General features: G+C 50.9%; 1 protein-coding gene across 2 annotated transcripts; it reads right to left on the bottom strand.

Moving 5' to 3' along the window:
• Window positions 1-6,471: 6,471 nt before the first annotated feature.
• On the bottom strand, window positions 6,472-18,317 carry RIT1 (Ras like without CAAX 1). 2 transcript variants are annotated; one of them, XM_041397323.1, is made up of 4 exons: window positions 18,143-18,317; window positions 14,396-14,512; window positions 12,928-13,119; window positions 6,472-8,630 (listed from the first exon to the last, which is right to left on the bottom strand). In XM_041397323.1, exons 1-4 carry the CDS (start codon window positions 18,254-18,256, stop codon window positions 8,400-8,402), a joined length of 654 nt encoding a protein of 217 aa, XP_041253257.1. In that variant the 5' UTR covers window positions 18,257-18,317; the 3' UTR covers window positions 6,472-8,399. The 2 variants fall into 2 exon arrangements, with proteins under 2 accessions (XP_041253257.1, XP_041253256.1); XM_041397322.1 differs by lacking the exons at window positions 12,928-13,119; window positions 14,396-14,512; window positions 18,143-18,317 and adding an exon at window positions 11,544-11,902 and having other exon boundaries at window positions 6,473-8,630.
• Window positions 18,318-19,591: the final 1,274 nt, after the last annotated feature.

The following is a 19,591-nucleotide window of genomic DNA, read 5'->3' as shown; positions in this document are numbered from 1 at the left end:
CTCTCCCTTCTTCTTTTGCTGCCCTTGTTCTTGCACTTCTGTTCCGAGCTGGGCCGCGAGTCCGGCCGCGTTTCCAGTGGAGCTGGAGGGAATTCTGCACTGGCACGGAGGGAAAATACGGGAAATGGCGCTGGGCTGCGGAGAGGAGCCGTGCTGCTCGGGCAGCGGGGCCTCGTGCTGCTCCGGGGCACGGAGGCAAGGCTGGATCCAGGATCCAAACCCAAATCCAGGGTTGGATCCAGGATCCAAACCCCAACCCAAGGCTGGATCCAGGATCCAAACCCCAACCCAAGGCTGGATCCAGAATCCAAACCCAAATCCAGGGCTGGATCCAGGATCCAAACCCCAACCCAAGGCTGGATCCAGGATCCAAACCCAAATCTAGGTTGGATCCAGAATCCAAACCCCAACCCAAGGCTGGATCCAGAATCCAAACCCCAAAGGCAAGGTTGGATCCAAAATCCAAACCCAAAATCCAAGGTTTGATTCAAAATCCAAACCCAAATCCAGGGTTGGATCCAGAATCCAAACCCCAACCCAAGGCTGGATCCAGAATGCAAACCCAAAATCCAGGATTTGATCCAGGATCCAAACCCCAGTCCAGGGTTTGATCCAAAATCCAAACCCCAGTCCCGGGTTTGATCCAGAATCCAAACCCAAATCCAAGGTTGGATCCAAAATCCAAACCCCGACCCAGGTTTGGTCCAGAATCCAAACCCCAACCCAAGGTTTGATCCAGAATCCAAACCCCAATCCTGGGTTTGATTCAAAATCCCAGGTTTGATCCAGAATCCAAACCCCAATCCCGGGTTTGATCCCAAATCCAAACCCAACAAAGTGATCCCGTTGTTTTTGCCACCTGGGGGTCACACAGGCTGTGGGAACTGGGAAATCCTGCTCAGTTTTGTTTAACTGAATTTAATTTCATCCTCTCTGTGTGTGGAGGGCTCAAAAACCCCAGACCCTGAAGTGTCATTGGTTGGAAACTTTTCAACATTACACAGCAAATTCTGATCACGCCTGAGAATTAATTCCTGATCATTTTTTGATAATTTCTGGTAATTAATTCCTGATAATTTTCTGATAATTTCTGACAATTAATTCCTGTTAATTTCTGTTCATTCCTGATAATTTATGATAATTAAGTCATGATAATTTCTGATCATTCCTGATAATTTCTTACAATTAATTCCTGATAATTTATGATAATTCCTGATAATTTATGATAATTAAGTCCTGATAATTTCTCATAATTCCTGATCATTTATGATAATTAATTCCTGATCATTTTCTGATAATTTCTGACAATTAATTCCTGATAATTTCTGATCATTCCTGATAATTTATGATAATTTATGATAATTAATTCCTGATAATTCCTGATCATTTTCTGATAATTCCTGATCATTCCTGATCATTTTCTGATAATTCCTGATAATTAATTCCTGCTAATTTCTGTTTGATGGCAGCACAGAGCTGAGCCAGGCAGAGGCCCTGGAGGCAGAGCTTGTCCATGCAAGGTGACAAAGCTTCCCCTGATCCATTCTGGAGCCAGTTTGATCAGAAATGATCCTGCAGCCACCTAAACACGGGGCAGCTGCCGAGACAGGGCACAGCCTGGCACCCAAAATGTGCCAGGGCTGGATTTTGGGGCAGCCCTGAAGTGCTGGCTGTGCCCCCAGCCCTGGGGATTGTGCTCAGGGCACGGGCAGAGGTGGCAGCAAATCGTTCCTGGTGAATTGAGCTGCATTGATTTAATTCAGATTGTTCTGAGCTCTCCAGTGCAGATGGAGAAGCAGAATTTGGGTTTGCAGAGAGGCTCCTCAGCAGCCCCAGGAGAATCTTGGGTTGCTCCCAGGCTGCTCTGAGCCCTCTGGGATGCAAACAGGAATGCAAATAACAGATTAAATTAAATTAAAAAAAAAATAAGATCATTAAACTACTTAAAGGAGTGGAGTGGTGAATTTTAGATCCCTGTTGGGAAAATGATCCTTTTCACCTTTTCTGCCCCGAAATGGGAAGGAGTGAGCCAGGCTCTCCCGTTCCCAGGGCTCTCACCTTCCCAGCTGCCCCCCTTTGGCATCTCCTTTCTTTTTGGGAAGTTGTTTTTTCTCTCCTGCAGCTCCATCTCCCCCAGACTCCAGCGTGGATCCCCTCCCACCCCCACGAGCAGGATTTCTGCCTGGGCTTGCAGTGGGTTTTATCAGTGAGGTTCTGGTGGATTTATCCGTGGCTTAAACTCTTTCTGGCTCAAACTCTGTGGCTCAGAGAATGAGCTCCCCCCCTTTTGGAAATTAAATCTCTTTCAATCCTGATTTTTTTGCACTAAGCAATTGTGTTGCTGCAATTCAAGCAACTTTTCCTCAGAACATGCTTTCCACCAGCACTCCAAAGATCTGACCAGGACCAAGAGCAGCAACAAAATTCCCTTCTCCCCTTGGTGTGAAAAGCATGATTAAGCCTAGATGATCTTAAGATTCCTTTAGTTGCAAAGGAAAGATGAATTTCTTGTCAAGGAAACATGCTCAGGGTAAATAGACTTAGGTTATTGGGCAGGTAGGAGTAGCTCCAACACTCTTCTGGAATAATAGGGAACTGAAAATGTGCAGATTTATATTTTTTAAAACATAAAATAGACAGTAAGTGACAGCAGACTCACTGTAAAATCTCCCGGGTGTGGTTATTCTTTACCTTGTGTCTTCTATTGTAAAATGAACTTGGACAGTTACAACTTTGTGTGGAAAAAAAAAATAATAATAAAAAAATAAAAATAATAAAAGGCAAAAAAACCTAACTCAACCTGTGTGAAACTGCATAATGCTACAAGCTAACCTACATTCTGTAATGCTACCTTGTATGTTGAATTTGTTAATGCACATTGAGCGTGCAAATAAAAGTTAAATCACTTTAATCTGGCTGCCTGTGCCGTGTGTGACGCCGAACCCCGAGGGTTTGCTCCCACAAATCTGCACTCCTGCTGGAAAAGTGCATTTAATTCCCAGCAGCACAAAGTGCAGCAGAACCCTGCAATGCACGCGAGACACGAAATGGAAGCAGGTCTGGAAGGGAGAGGGGCTCGGGGTGAGCTCGTGCGAGCGTGCTGAAGGAGCCAGGCAGGGGGATGGAGAGAAATTATTTATAAAAACCGCAGTGCCAGGACACGGGGAGAGGGGGGTGCACGAGGGGTTTGGGGCAGGAATCCCCCCGGACCCCCGGCAGTGCCCAGGCCGGGCTGGGACAACCCGGGCTGCTGCAAGGTGGGGCTGGACGAGTCTTCAGGTCCACTTCAACCTAAACCATTCCAGAACTCTGGGCTAACACTTTCCACTTAAGCCTTGCTTTTCCACTTAAGCCTTGCTTTATTTTTCACTTAAACCTTGCTTTATTTTCCACTTAAGCCCTTCCCACCCCAACCCGTGTGATGCTGCAAGGTGGGGCTGGACGAGTCTTCAGGTCCACTTCAACCTAAACCATTCCAGAACTCTGGGCTAACACTTTCCACTTAAGCCTTGCTTTTCCACTTAAGCCTTGCTTTATTTTTCACTTAAGCCCTTCCCACCCCAACCAGTGTGGGATTTTTTTGGGCAGACGTTCAGAGCTGATGCCCAGTCAAACACAGACGTTTATTTAACGCTGCCATTTCCCCTTCGTTTCCACGTTTCAGGATGCTCCGACCCTTTCAGTGATTTATAAACACATATAATGAGTTTATCAGGGAAATAATCAGAGTTATTGAGCGGTTGGCTGAAACTATTCAATCGCTGATTATCTGCTACTTCTGGGGCGGAATGTGAAAGGGAAACGTGAAAGGGAAACGTGAAAGGGAATCTCTCTCCACCCTTCTCTGCTGGACTCCCGCATCCAGCCTTTCAAAACCCGCGCGTTTCAGGTTCTTGCCCCATTCAGCCGGCCAGAAACAAAAGGATTTGCATCATAAAAAGAGGAAAAAAAAGAAAGAAAAAAGCGTGAACAGAATGGGTTCACAAGGCGTGAAAAGAGAAATGGTTTCGCGGAGGGCGTGGAAGCTCAGCCCCGGCTCTCTTCCCACTGTGGGGAGGGGTGAAATTTGACAAGAAAGTTTCTTCTGTATCAAAAGTTCCATCTCCATTTCGTTCTCAGGTTCTGCATTCAGAGCTTTCTGCCCCATAGATCCTGACATCCTGCCCCATAGATTCCTTCTGCCCCACAGATCGTGCCCTATAGATCTCCTCTGCCCCATAGATCCATCCTGCCCCATAGATCCTGACATCCTGCCCCACAGATTCCTTCTGTCCTATAGATCCTGCCTTATAGATCCTCTCTGCCCCATAGATCCTGAAATCCTGCCCCATAGATCCCTACTGCCCCACAGATCTGCCCTATAGATCCCCTGTGCCCCACAGATCCATCCTGCCCCATAGATCCCTTCTGCCCCATAGATCCTGCCCTATAGATCCATCCTGCCCCATAGATCCTGAAATCCTGCCCCATAGATCCCTACTGCCCCACAGATCTGCCCTATAGATCCCCTGTGCCCCACAGATCCATCCTGCCCCATAGATCCCTTCTGCCCCACAGATCCTGCCCCACAGATCCCTACTGCCCCACAGATCTGCCCTATAGATCCCCCGTGCCCCATAGATCCCTTCTGCCCCATAGATCCTGCCCTATAGATCCATCCTGCCCCATAGATCCTGACATCCTGCCCCATACACCCCTTCAGCCCCACAGATCCTGCCCCACAGATCCCTTCTGCCCCACAGATCTGCCCTATAGATCCCCTGACCCCACAGATCCATCAATCCTTCCCCACAGATCCTGACCCACATATCCTGCCCCATAGATCCTGCCTTATAGATCCTCTCTGCCCCATAGATCCCTTCTGCCCCACAGATCTGCCCTATAGATCCCCTGAGCCCCATAGATCCATCAATCCTTCCCCACAGATCGTGCCCCATAGATCCCTTCTGCCCCACAGATCCTGCCCCATAGATCCCTACAGTTTTTAAAATAAATGTTTGTTGTTTTTTTTTTTAATTAATCTTTTGAGCACGCACGGAGCGCGTCACTCATTTATCGGAGCCATTTTTGACAAATGTGGGTTTCACATTTTGGAGCCCCAAACCCTCGAGGTGCCCCCTCCCTTTTCCACCCTCACCCAGCTGCATTTGGCTTCTGAAAAAATTCCAGCAGGAAACCCCAGAGGAACAGAAATTTAAGAAATAAATTTATTATATTTAAAAAAAAATATATTTTTATAAAATAGAAAAAATATTTTAAAATATAAAAATATTTAATTTCTATTTCATTTGCTATTTATATTATAAATATATATATTTATATATATAAATATATAAATATATAAAAATATATTTATAAATATATATTTATAGATATATATTTATAAATATTTATAAATATATAATTATATATTTTATATAGGTTTAAATATTTTTATATTCATATAAATACATAAAATAGATTTATTATACATTTCTATTTCTATTAATGTAAATAATTTATATTTATATTTTATATTTATGTATTTATAATTGTTCATATTTTTATAATATGTTATTATATTTTGTCTCACCCATCCCAGTACAGTTTTTAAAATAAATGTTTGTTGTTTTTTTTTTTAATTAATCTTTTGAGCACGCACGGAGCGCGTCACTCATTTATCGGAGCCATTTTTGACAAATGTGGGTTTCACATTTTGGAGCCCCAAACCCTCGAGGTGCCCCCTCCCTTTTCCACCCTCACCCAGCTGCATTTGGCTTCTGAAAAAATTCCAGCAGGAAACCCCAGAGGAACAGAAATTTAAGAAATAAATTTATTATATTTAAAAAAAATATATTTTTATAAAATAGAAAAAATATTTTAAAATATAAAAATATTTAATTTCTATTTCATTTGCTATTTATATTATAAATATATATATTTATATATATAAATATATAAATATATAAAAATATATTTATAAATATATATTTATAGATATATATTTATAAATATTTATAAATATATAATTATATATTTTATATAGGTTTAAATATTTTTATATTCATATAAATACATAAAATAGATTTATTATACATTTCTATTTCTATTAATGTAAATAATTTATATTTATATTTTATATTTATGTACTTATAATTGTTCATATTTTTATAATATGTTATTATATTTTGTCTCACCCATCCCAGGAGATTAAAAATAGAATAAAAGTTTTTTAAAATGTCCCTCAATTGCCCCATTTCTGGGTCAGTAAAGGCTCCTCCTGCCCTCCTTGGAAAATCACCACAAAGAAAAGCAAGAAAAGGTGGAAAATGTTCACATTTCAACAAACTAGCACCAGACTCACTGAAATTTTAGGCTTTGAATCACTTAAATGCCATTTTTTTCCCCCAAATTCACAAGCCCACAAAGAACTTTCCTCCCTCAGCACCCCCACCACAGACTGAGGCATCCAAAGCAAAGCTTTGTATTCAAAATTATATTTATTGTGTCAAATAAAACCATCGTTCTGTGTACAAATTTATACAAGACAAAAAATAAAACTCTTTGAATAACACTGTGTAAAAAAAAAACCCAAAAAAACCCAAAACAAAACCAAAAAAGTGCTGGCTGCTCTTCTGCTCTGTGAATTCTAGAAGCAACAGGAATTAGTAAACACCTCAACTGCACTGCAGGACTCGGGCAAGGCACAAAATCCCATTTTTTAGGGGTGGAAATGGTTTTGTTTTCCCCTGCCAGGCTCCTTTAGCTGATGGGATTTTAAGGAAAAGAACTGGAAAATTCAACATCAGCATCAGGGGCTGGATCTGAAGCTGACAGACCCAAAAATGCCTCAGAGCCTCTGCTCAGCTCATTCCTCCTCTGCTGCAGCTTTTGGCCTTTTATCTGAGTTTTATCTGAGTTTTATCTGAGTTTTAGCAGAGTTTTAGCAGAGTTTTAGCAGAGTTTTAGCAGAGTTTTATCTGAGTTTTAGGCAGCTTTTAATCCAAAAATGAGAACCTCAGTGATGGCTGCTCAGGGAGCCTGGAATTCTGAACAATCTGAATTCTCCTCAGTCATTTTTTTGCTTCAATCTGAATTTTCCAAGGCATTTTTTTGAGTCTGGGATTGCTGCCAGAGCAGCATGGCACAGGCAGGAGATGAAATGGAAAGCAATTTAAAGGTTCAGCTCATCACAAAGCAAATATTAAATGCCACACTTCTCTTTTGGTGAAGTTTTTCACAAAGGAAATATTCTTCAAACTGACAGGCACAGGATTTCCAGCCCTATCTTAGGTAACAAGGAGGTTTTTTTACATATATATATATATATTTTATGTATTTTTTTTAATCCTCACTTCCTTTACCAGCCCTTTCACACCTGGATTTTCAGGCTGGGGGCACTGGCAGAGCAGCCCAGACCTGACAGGGATCAGGAGGATCCCTTCAGTCTGATCAGCTCTTTCACCCTGAAGGATCCCAGAGAAATTTGCTGGAATTTTTCTCTGAATTTGGCTCAGAGAAATGAATTTTAAGCAGGTCTGAGTGAACCAGCTGGGATCTTGAACAGCAAAATCCTGAGGAGCTCCAGGCACTGCTCCCAAAAGTGCTGGAAAATCCAGAAAATCAAATCAGCTCCAGGACACAGAGTCCCCCCGTGGGGAGGATCTGCCTCACCAATAAATTCTTTTTTTGGAGCACCACAAGGAGCCTGGCTCTGAGCTCAGGAGCTGCTGGGTCCAGAGCCTCAGGATCAGCAATTTTCCCTGGAAAACCTCCCCAAAGTCACTGGTGCCCCAGGATGGCCCAGAAGGGGCTGAGGAAGGCAGGGCCCCGCTCCCAGCCGGATTTGGGGCAAGGCAGGAGCTGCAAGCTGGGCTGTGTGCAGCAGCCTGGGGCACTGACCCCAGAGGAATGTTCCAGGTGGAATCTGTGATTCTGCCTCACTGCAGCACTGATCTCTTGGATGCACTTGCACACGAGGATTCCACGTGGATTTTCCTGGAAAGAAATCACGAGGGCACGAGAAATTCTGGGACCCCAAGGCCACGACACTTTGTTCAGCCTCTCTCACTGTGGGCTGAGCAGCAAAATGCTCTTTTGCAGCTGGGAAAAGCACAGATTCAGTGAGGCTGCCTCCAACCCCAGCAGTGTTTGCACAGTTCAGCTCCCGGGTTGCTGTGACAAGGACAAACTCTCCCAAGTGCAGGGCCACCGACCCAGGGGCCTCGGTGGCTGGGGGCAGTGAAGAAATGACAACAAACAAAGCACGACTGTCACTGGGTGTGAAGTTCAACCCCCAGAATCAAGGCAACACGGTTCTAAACAAAAACAACCGGCAGGGCCAGGCAGTGCCCCCCAGAGCCCCCTCGGTGCCACCCAAGGTCACAGCTTTTGTCCTGATCTGCAGAGCAATTTCCTCTTCAAGTGACTGAATCCTTCTTCCTCCTGAAGGGGGACTTGAGTCTTTTCCAGACGCTGCTTTTGGGCTTGGACTTCCTCTCCAGGGCCACCACGGCCTCCCTGTCCTTGCGGCGGATCTCGCGCACCAGCGCGTGGAACACGTCGTCGATGAAGAAGCGGAAGGCGGCCGACGTCTCGAAGAAGGGGCAGCTGAACTCCCTGGCCAGGGCACAGCCTTCCTCCTTGGACACCTGGCAACGAGTGCACAGCCTGCTCAAGCCCCAGAGCTGGAAGCCAAAGCCCAGCAGTTCATTTCTCCTTCCCCTGGTTTGCCCTCTGTCCCTCTGCCCCAAGCTCGGATCGTTTCCACCCGGCCCCGAAGGTTTCCCCTGCTCAGGCAGAGCCTCCCTCCCCTTCCTCCCTGGACACTGAGTGCACACCCTGGAAGCCAAACCCCTGGAGTTTATTTATTTTCCTTTCCCTGGTTTGCTCTCTGTCCCACTGCTCCATTTCCACCCAGCCCCAAAGGTTTCCAGAGAATTAATTCCACCTGTGCTAAGAGAGATCTTTCCTCCTCTTCCTCCTTGGACACCTGGACACTGAGTGCACAACTTGATCAGGGAAGCCAAACCCCAGGAATTTGTTTCTTCTCCTTTCCCTGTTTTTCTCTCTGTCCCACTGCTCCATTTCCACCCAGCCCCAAAGGTTTCCAGAGAATTAATTCCACCTGTGCTAAGAGAGATCTTTCCTCCTCTTCCTCCACCCGGCCCCGAAGGTTTCCCCTGCTCCCCTCCCTCCCCTTCCTCCCTGGACACCTGGAAATGAGTGCACACCCTGGAAGCCAAACCCCTGGAGTTTATTTATTTTCCTTTCCCTGGTTTGCTCTCTGTCCCTCTGCTCCATTTCCACCCAGCCCCAAAGGTTTCCAGAGGATTAATTCCACCTGTGCTGAGAGAGATCCTTCCTCCCTGAGTGCACAACTTGATCAGGGAAGCCAAACCCCAGGAATTTGTTTCTTCTCCTTTCCCTGTTTTTCTCTCTGTCCCACTGCTCCATTTCCACCCAGCTCCAAAGGTTTCCCGAGGATTGATTCCACCCATGCTAAGAGAGATCTTTCCTCCTCTTCCTCCTTGGACACCTGGACACTGAGTGCACACCCTGGAAGCCAAACCCCAGGAATTTGTTTCTTCTCCTTTCCCTGGTTTTCTCTCTGTCCCTCTGCTCCATTTCCACCCAGCCCCAAAGGTTTCCAGAGGATTAATTCCACCTGTGCTGAGAGAGATCCTTCCTCCCTGGACACCTGGAAATGAGTGCACACCCTGGAAGCCAAACCCCAGGAGTTTATTCCTTCCCCTTTCCCTGTTTTGCTCTCTGTCCCTCTGCTCCATTTCCACCCAGCCCCAAAGGTTTCCCGAGGATTGATTCCACCCCTGCTCAGGCAGAGCCTTCCTCCCCTTCCTCCCTGGACACTGAGTGCACACCCTGGAAGCCAAACCCCTGGAGTTTATTCCTTCTCCTCTCCCTGTTTTGCTCTCTGTCCCTCTGCATGGACACTCCAAGCCCTAACAGAGAACGTTTCCACCCAGCTCCAAAGGTTCCACCTGCTCAGGCAGAGCCTTCCTCCCCTTCCTCCTTGGACACCAGAAATGAGTGCACAGCCTCAGGGTTCCATGAGTGCACACCCTGATCAAGGTTCCAGCAGAGTTTGTTTCTCTTAAACTTAAACTCTGAGTTCTTTACCATGTGATCATACACACTTATTTCTATTCAAACTACAGTTCTATCATTCTATTTTGGAAGGAGGTCAAATGCAGTCAGTTTTCTCTTGTTCTGTCAGCACAGAAATTCTCTTAATTTCTCTTAAACTAAGTTCTTTACTGTGTCATACTACACACTTCTATTCATTCCTCCTCTTCCTCCTTGGACACCTGGACACTGAGTGCACACCCTGGAAGCCAAACCCCAGGAATTTGTTTCTTCTCCTTTCCCTGGTTTTCTCTCTGTCCCACTGCTCCATTTCCACCCAGCCCCAAAGGTTTCCAGAGGATTAATTCCACCTGTGCTGAGAGAGATCCTTCCTCCCTGGACACCTGGAAATGAGTGCACACCCTGGAAGCCAAACCCCAGGAGTTTATTCCTTCCCCTTTCCCTTTTTTTCTCTCTGTCCCACTGCTCCATTTCCACCCAGCCCCAAAGGTTTCCCGAGGATTGATTCCACCCCTGCTCAGGCAGAGCCTTCCTCCCCTTCCTCCCTGGACACTGAGTGCACACCCTGGAAGCCAAACCCCTGGAGTTTATTCCTTCTCCTCTCCCTGTTTTGCTCTCTGTCCCTCTGCATGGACACTCCAAGCCCTAACAGAGAACGTTTCCACCCAGCTCCAAAGGTTTGCTGTGCTCAGGCAGAGCCTTCCTCCTTGGACACCAGAAATGAGTGCACAGCCTCAGGGTTCCATGAGTGCACACCCTGATCAAGGTTCCAGCAGAGTTTGTTTCTCTTAAACTTAAACTCTGAGTTCTTTACCATGTGATCATACACACTTATTTCTATTCAAACTACAGTTCTATCATTCTATTTTGGAAGGCTTCAGGTCAAATGCAGTTTTCTCTTGTTCTGTCAGCACAGAAATTCTCTTAATTTCTCTTAAACTAAGTTCTTCACTGTGTCATACTACACACTTCTATTCACACTGCACACTCCTAATCTCAGTTTTATTAATCCATTTTGGAAACTTTCTCCAGGGCCTCAGGTCAATGCAGCACCCTCTTGTGGGTCAGTGCCTTTAGGTACAGAAAGTTTAAAATCCTCAGTAACCAGAGTTTCAACAGACTTTGTCTCTCTTAAACTCTAAATTCTTTACTGTGAAGTTCCACACTTCTAGTCAAAATGCACACCCCTAATCTCAGGTTTATTAATCAATTTTGGAAGGCTTCAGGTCAAATGCAGTGTTCTGTTCTGGCAGCACAGGAGGTCTGAAATCCTCAGTAACCATGGTCCCAACAAGGAACAGACAGTCCAACAACTCTGTTCCTGTGACTGCCATTTTCACGGTGAAACCGTGGCCGCTCCCGGCACGGAAACACCGAAACACCAAAACAAGAGGGAAACCACCAATCCCTCCTGTCCCCCTCCCTCCAGGAGCACAGCAGGGGCCCCCAGGGCTCACCTGGCGCAGCTGGCTCAGGTCAGACTTGTTGCCCACCAGCACCACGGGGGTGTCGTCGGTGCGGCGCACGCGGTAGATGAGCTGCTTGAACTCGCGCACCTCGTGGAAGCTGCGCCGGTCCGTGATGGAGTAGCAGATGATGAAACCTTCCCCTGCCCTCATGTACTGGTCCCTCATGGCTGTGAACTCTGCCTGCAGACACAAAGTGCCATTGGGGCTCCATGCAGAGCCAGTGCTGCTTTATTTCCATGCAGTTCCAGTGGTGTTTTAGTTGGAATTTTCAATTGTAAATTGAATTGTAGGGATGTGCTCCCCTATTGATGGAGTGACTTCCACTATTCTGTGTCTGCCTAAAAAGGCAAAAAGCCCAGATATTCCTCTCCCAGTCCTGCTCCATTTCCACCCAGCCCCAAAGGTTTCCCGAGGATTGATTCCACCCCTGCTCAGGCAGAGCCTTCCTCCCCTTCCTCCCTGGACACTGAGTGCACACCCTGGAAGCCAAACCCCTGGAGTTTATTCCTTCTCCTCTCCCTGTTTTGCTCTCTGTCCCTCTGCATGGACACTCCAAGCCCTAACAGAGAACGTTTCCACCCAGCTCCAAAGGTTTGCTGTGCTCAGGCAGAGCCTTCCTCCCCTTCCTCCTTGGACACCAGAAATGAGTGCACAGCCTCAGGGTTCCATGAGTGCACACCCTGATCAAGGTTCCAGCAGAGTTTGTTTCTCTTAAACTTAAACTCTGAGTTCTTTACCATGTGATCATACACACTTCTATTCAAACTACAGTTCTATCATTCTATTTTGGAAGGCTTCAGGTCAAATGCAGTTTTCTCTTGTTCTGTCAGCACAGAAATTCTCTTAATTTCTCTTAAACTAAGTTCTTTACTGTGTCATACTACACACTTCTATTCAAACTGCACACTCCTAATCTCAGTTTTATTAATCCATTTTGGAAACTTTCTCCAGGGCCTCAGGTCAATGCAGCACCCTCTTGTGGGTCAGTGCCTTTAGGTACAGAAAGTTTAAAATCCTCAGTAACCAGAGTTTCAACAGACTTTGTCTCTCTTAAACTCTAAATTCTTTACTGTGAAGTTCCACACTTCTAGTCAAAATGCACACCCCTAATCTCAGGTTTATTAATCAATTTTGGAAGGCTTCAGGTCAAATGCAGTGTTCTGTTCTGGCAGCACAGGAGGTCTGAAATCCTCAGTAACCATGGTCCCAACAAGGAACAGACAGTCCAACAACTCTGTTCCTGTGACTGCCATTTTCACGGTGAAACCGTGGCCGCTCCCGGCACGGAAACACCGAAACACCAGAACAAGAGGGAAACCACCAAGCCCTCCTGTCCCCCTCCAGGAGCACAGCAGGGGCCCCCAGGGCTCACCTGGCGCAGCTGGCTCAGGTCAGACTTGTTGCCCACCAGCACCACGGGGGTGTCGTCGGTGCGGCGCACGCGGTAGATGAGCTGCTTGAACTCGCGCACCTCGTGGAAGCTGCGCCGGTCCGTGATGGAGTAGCAGATGATGAAACCTTCCCCTGCCCTCATGTACTGGTCCCTCATGGCTGTGAACTCTGCCTGCAGACACAAAGTGCCATTGGGGCTCCATGCAGAGCCAGTGCTGCTTTATTTCCATGCAGTTCCAGTGGTGTTTTAGTTGGAATTTTCAATTGTAAATTGAATTGTAGGGATGTGCTCCCCTATTGATGGAGTGACTTCCACTATTCTGTGTCTGCCTAAAAAGGCAAAAAGCCCAGATATTCCTCTCCCAGTCTGATAAAAAGACACCTCACAGGACTTTTGGGACTTCACCTCAGGCCTGGGGATGCCTGATCAGACAGAGGCCAAGAGGTAAAGCCTAGGTAAGGAGGACAAGAGGTCCAGCCTGGGTAATTCATTAGGAAAAGAAGATAATAAAGGAAATAATCCCTTTTGTGGGGTGTTTTGTGCTGTGAACTCTGCCTGCAGACACAAAGTGCCATTGGGGCTCCATGCAGAGCCAGTGCTGCTTTATTTCCATGCAGTTCCAGTGGTGTTTTAGCTGGAATTTTCAATTATAAATTGAATTGTAGGGATGTGCTCCCCTATTGATGGAGTGACTTCCACTATTCTGTGTCTGCCTAAAAAGGCAAAAAGCCCAGAAGTTTCTCTCCCAGTTTGGTACAAAGACACCTCATAGGACCTTTGGGACTTCACCTCAGGCCTGGGGCTGCCTGATCAGACAGAGGCCAAGAGGTCCAGCCTGGGTAATTTGTCAGACAGTAATTCACCAGAAAAAGAAGAGAACAAATGAAATAATCCCTTTTGTGGCATGTTTCAGCAGGAGCAAGGACCTCTTGCCCCTGGCTTGGATTTTCTCTGTAAGAACTTTGTTATTTTATCTTTTAATAAACCTTTTTCTGTTTCCAGCACTGCCTCAGAAGCCATCCTGCTCATTTTGTGCCTCCTGGGGAGCTGGGCTGTCTCAGGTGTGCTGGCTTCTCTGAGAGCAAAGTTTTGGGTTTATAGTTAGCAGTCTTGTTCTGGTTGTAATTATAATTTGTTATTTTTGTAGGTGCAAAAATTGATTCTCTTTTATTGGAACAGGTAAATTGAGGAGTGTTTTTTGAATGCTGAAAAACCACTTTTTAAAGCTGATGACAACAAGAGGTTAGTTTCCTGGAATTACAGAAAGAGAAGTCTAGCTTGTAGATATCTCCTATTTTTTATGGTTTTGGTGATTTTCTTGAGGTGCTGCTGGCTCAAGCCCTGAGTCTGCAATCAAAGCAAAGCCAACCCAACCCAAGCATTCTTTGTGCAGGATTTCTGCACCTGGTCATGCCAGCTGCTCCCAGTTCTCCTGGGATGCTCATACCTGTCCTGCTGTGTCCAAAATATCCAGGTTGGCAGGCTCGTCGTCGATGCGGATCCGGATTTTATAGGCATCCTCTGCAGCCCCAAAAAATTGGGATACAAGCACAAAACTCATCAGCTCACAAAGGAAATGCTAGCCCAGAACCACCCAGCCTGCTAGGAGCACTGGAGTACCTCAGTCTGAGATTTGTTTCCATTAAATCAAGCTCAATTTCTGATTGTTCTGGTGTGATTTAAAAGCCATGTGCTGTTCCTGTGCCCACAGCACAGAAACTCATTTTGGTCAAACACAGAGGAAGAACATTTTGTTTTCCTCAAAGCCAGAAAAGATCTGGGATTCAAGGGAAGAACTGGCCACTAAAAACATCTGATTTCTTAGAATCTATAATTTCTTAGAATTATAATAGATATCAGCAAAAGAGGTGAAACATTGTATATGGAAATATACACAGGGCACATCTGGTGCCACCCTGCCCAGGCAGGGCACAGCCAGGTGGCTCTGGGTGCCCAGGCAGGGCACAGCCAGGCTCAGGCACAGCCAGGCTCAGGGCACAGCCAGGCAGGGCAAGCAGGGCAAACCCGGCAGGGCAAGCCCGGCAACCGGGCAAACCGAGCAAACCCGGCAGGGCAAACCCGGCAGGGCAAGCCCGGCAACCGGGCAAACCGAGCAAACCCGGCAGGGCAAACCGACCAGGGCAAACCCAGCAAACCCGGCAAACCCGGCAGGGCAAACCCGGCAGGGCAAGCCCGGCAACCGGGCAAACCGAGCAAACCCGGCAGGGCAAACCCGGCAGGGCAAGCCCGGCAACCGGGCAAACCGAGCAAACCCGGCAGGGCAAACCGACCAGGGCAAACCCAGCAAACCCGGCAAACCCGGCAGGGCAAACCCGGCAGGGCAAGCCCGGCAACCGGGCAAACCGAGCAAACCCGGCAGGGCAAACCCGGCAGGGCAAGCCCGGCAACCGGGCAAACCGAGCAAACCCGGCAGGGCAAACCGACCAGGGCAAACCCAGCAAACCCGGCAAACCCGGCAGGGCAAACCCGGCAGGGCAAGCCCGGCAACCGGGCAAACCGAGCAAACCCGGCAGGGCAAACCCGGCAGGGCAAGCCCGGCAACCGGGCAAACCGAGCAAACCCGGCAGGGCAAACCGACCAGGGCAAACCCAGCAAACCCGGCAAACCCGGCAGGGCAAACCCGGCAGGGCAAGCCCGGCAACCGGGCAAACCGAGCAAACCCGGCAGGGCAAACCCGGCAGGGCAAGCCCGGCAACCGGGCAAACCGAGCAAACCCGGCAGGGCAAACCGACCAGGGCAAACCCAGCAAACCCGGCAAACCCGGCAGGGCAAACCCGGCAGGGCAAGCCCGGCAACCGGGCAAACCGAGCAAACCCGGCAGGGCAAACCCGGCAGGGCAAGCCCGGCAACCGGGCAAACCGAGCAAACCCGGCAGGGCAAACCGACCAGGGCAAACCCAGCAAACCCGGCAAACCCGGCAGGGCAAACCCGGCAGGGCAAGCCCGGCAACCGGGCAAACCGAGCAAACCCGGCAGGGCAAACCCGGCAGGGCAAGCCCGGCAACCGGGCAAACCGAGCAAACCCGGCAGGGCAAACCGACCAGGGCAAACCCAGCAAACCCGGCAAACCCGGCAGGGCAAACCCGGCAGGGCAAGCCCGGCAACCGGGCAAACCGAGCAAACCCGGCAGGGCAAACCCGGCAGGGCAAGCCCGGCAACCGGGCAAACCGAGCAAACCCGGCAGGGCAAACCGACCAGGGCAAACCCAGCAAACCCGGCAAACCCGGCAGGGCAAACCCGGCAGGGCAAGCCCGGCAACCGGGCAAACCGAGCAAACCCGGCAGGGCAAACCCGGCAGGGCAAGCCCGGCAACCGGGCAAACCGAGCAAACCCGGCAGGGCAAACCGACCAGGGCAAACCCAGCAAACCCGGCAAACCCGGCAGGGCAAACCCGGCAGGGCAAGCCCGGCAACCGGGCAAACCGAGCAAACCCGGCAGGGCAAACCCGGCAGGGCAAGCCCGGCAACCGGGCAAACCGAGCAAACCCGGCAGGGCAAACCGACCAGGGCAAACCCAGCAAACCCGGCAAACCCGGCAGGGCAAACCCGGCAGGGCAAGCCCGGCAACCGGGCAAACCGAGCAAACCCGGCAGGGCAAACCCGGCAGGGCAAGCCCGGCAACCGGGCAAACCGAGCAAACCCGGCAGGGCAAACCGACCAGGGCAAACCCAGCAAACCCGGCAAACCCGGCAGGGCAAACCCGGCAGGGCAAGCCCGGCAACCGGGCAAACCGAGCAAACCCGGCAGGGCAAACCCGGCAGGGCAAGCCCGGCAACCGGGCAAACCGAGCAAACCCGGCAGGGCAAACCGACCAGGGCAAACCCAGCAAACCCGGCAAACCCGGCAGGGCAAACCCGGCAGGGCAAGCCCGGCAACCGGGCAAACCGAGCAAACCCGGCAGGGCAAACCCGGCAGGGCAAGCCCGGCAACCGGGCAAACCGAGCAAACCCGGCAGGGCAAACCGACCAGGGCAAACCCAGCAAACCCGGCAAACCCGGCAGGGCAAACCCGGCAGGGCAAGCCCGGCAACCGGGCAAACCGAGCAAACCCGGCAGGGCAAACACAGCAACCGGGCAAACCCGGCAGGGCAAGCCCGGCAGGGCAAACCCAGCAAACCCGGCAGGGCAAACCGAGCAAACCCAACCGAGCAAACCCGGCAGGGCAAACCGAGCAAACCCGGCAGGGCAAACACAGCAACCGGGCAAACCCGGCAGGGCAAGCCCGGCAGGGCAAACCCAGCAAACCCGGCAGGGCAAACCGAGCAAACCCGGCAGGGCAAACCGAGCAAACCCGGCAGGGCAAACCCAGCAAACAAACCCGGCAGGGCAAACCGAGCAAACCCGGCAGGGCAAACCGAGCAAACCCGGCAGGGCAAACCGAGCAAACCCGGCAGGGCAAACCGAGCAAACCCGGCAGGGCAAACCCGGCAAACCCGGCAGGGCAAACCCGGCAAACCCGGCAGGGCAAACCGACCAGGGCAAATCCGGAACCGGGCAAACCCAGCAAACCCAGAAAACCGAGCAAACCCGGCAGGGCAAACCGAGCAAACCCAGCAAAGCAAACCGAGCACAGCAAGGCAAACCGAGCAAACCGAACCGAGGACAGCAAGGCAAAGCAAACCCAGCAAAGCAAGGCAAACCGAGCAAAGCTAACTGAGCAAACCGAGCAAAGCAAACCGAACCGAGAAAAGCAAGGCAAAGCAAACCGAGCGAACCAAACCTAACCCAGCAAAGCAAACGCAGGAAAGCAAAGCAAACCAAACAGAGCAAAGCAAACCGAGCAAAGCAAACCAAAGCAAAGGCGGGGCTGCCACCGGCCCGGGGATGCTCCGCCCGTGGCCTCAGGCGGGACGGGCTGCGGGACGCGGCCGGAGGCGGAAGGGGATGACCGGGACAGCCCGGGAGGGGCCGGGACAGCCCGGGATGGGCAGGGACAGGCCGGGATGGAGCAGCCGTGATGTCCCAGGAGGGGCCGGGACAGCCCGGGAGGGCCGGGGAGAAGTCGGGACAGCCCCACGGGGACATCCCAGGAGGGATCAGGACACCCCGGGAGGGCCGGGACAGCCCGGGAGGGTCGGGACAGCCCGGCAGCGGCGGCGCCGCCTCAGAACGCGGCTCTGGTCACGGCCCGCGGCTCCCCCCGGCCAAGCGGGGTGCCGGGGCCGCCGGCGGCCGCAGCCCCGCACTCACCGCTCTTGCCGACGCCTCCCGCGCCCAGCATCACGAGCTTGTACTCGCGGGACTGCCCCGCGGCGCCGCCGCCGCCGCCCGGGCGGGCTGCGGGCTCCATGGCCGCCCCTCAGCGCTGCCCCGCGGCCGCTCCGAAATGGCGGCGGCTCCTCCGCCCCACTGCCCGCCCCGGCCAGCGCGCCTGCGCGGGCAGCGCCACGACGGCGGCGCGGAGGGGACACAAGGGATCGGGACGGGACCGCGCGGGACGGGACGGGGACAGGACGGGACAGGGGACACGGAGGGGACACGATGGGACACAGTGGGGACACGCTAAGGACTCAGCGGGACACGACAGGGACACAAGGGGACAGGCACTGCCCCCCGGAGCAGCACCCCCTCCCCAGCCCCAGGTCCCCTCAGCCCCTCGGGTCCCCCCCAGTCCGAGCCCCCCCTCCCAGCCTGGCACCTCCGGGGGACCCCTGATCCTTGGGGACCCCCAGCCCGAACCCCATCAGAAAGCTTCAAGCCATACAGAGTAACACCATACCACTTCAGAAGGCTTCAAGCATCTGCCCCTACAGACCCACACCACTTCAGAAGGCTTCAAGCATCTGCCTTTCTTGTGCTTTAGCCCAGACTTTTATACCCCTCATTGTTCATGCATTGCACCTGTGTGCCCCCTGTTCCTTTTGGTGGTAGGTCAGTGCACCTCAGCACTCCATGGCTCATTGCTTTCAATGCTACTCACCTGCTTTTACAGTTGTAGCCATTAGGGATGAGGCTCGGCCACAGCCCCACTCCCAATGGCCATAAACTATGCTCCTACAGGAGCCCAAGCTGGCAGGATTCCCAAGAAGGAACCCATGGGCACACCTCATCCCTGGAGGAGGGAGGCACCACACTGGGAGGAAGCTGGTGGGAACCACTGGGCTGGCTCTCCAAGCAAGTGCTGCCTCCAGCAGCCCCTCTGGAGAGGAAGCTGGTGGGAACCACTGGGCTGGCTCTCCAAGCAAGTGCTGCCTCCAGCAGCCCCTCTGGAGAGGAAGCTGGTGGGAACCACTGGGCTGGCTCTCCAAGCAAGTGCTGCCTCCAGCAGCCCCTCTGGAGCCCTGCTCCCAGGACATTCCAGTGCAGAGGTGACAGAGGGCTGCACAGCTCAGGTGACACACACCCTGACTGCAGGGCTGTCACCCTCACCCTGCTCCCAACAGGGACAGCCAGAAGACTCTGGCCGCAGAGCAGGGGGCCACTGACCAAATTGCTGCAGCAACACCTGCAACAGCAGGGCCCAGCCCAGGGCTGGAGCAAGCACCCATCTACTGCTGCACCACTCCAAATGTACCTGAGATTTTTGTTGCTTTTCAGTGGGGGAAGACGAGGACATGCACAGACACCAAAATCCTCCCCAGAGGAGGCAGAGGGCTCCAGCCTGCTGGCAGCACACAGCTGCTCT

Source organism: Onychostruthus taczanowskii, unplaced genomic scaffold, assembly GCF_017590055.1.
Source record: "Onychostruthus taczanowskii isolate IOZ18803 unplaced genomic scaffold, ASM1759005v1 scaffold138, whole genome shotgun sequence".
Lineage (NCBI taxonomy): Eukaryota > Metazoa > Chordata > Aves > Passeriformes > Passeridae > Onychostruthus > Onychostruthus taczanowskii.
This window is presented reverse-complemented; position numbering and strand designations above follow the sequence as displayed.

What these genes read in the sequence shown, in the direction of transcription:
- RIT1 (XM_041397323.1), bottom strand. Translation starts at nt 18,256, where the DNA reads ATGGAGCCCGCAGCCCGCCCGGGCGGCGGCGGCGGCGCCGCGGGGCAG. An exon ending in AGAGCGGTGAGTGCGGGGCT is followed by an intron (nt 14,513 to 18,142) that starts GCGGCCGCCGGC and finishes TTCCTTTGTGAG; the next exon opens with CTGATGAGTTTTGTGCTTGT. An exon ending in ACCTGAGCCAGCTGCGCCAG is followed by an intron (nt 8,631 to 12,927) that starts GTGAGCCCTGGG and finishes ACTCGTTGCCAG; the next exon opens with GTGTCCAAGGAGGAAGGCTG.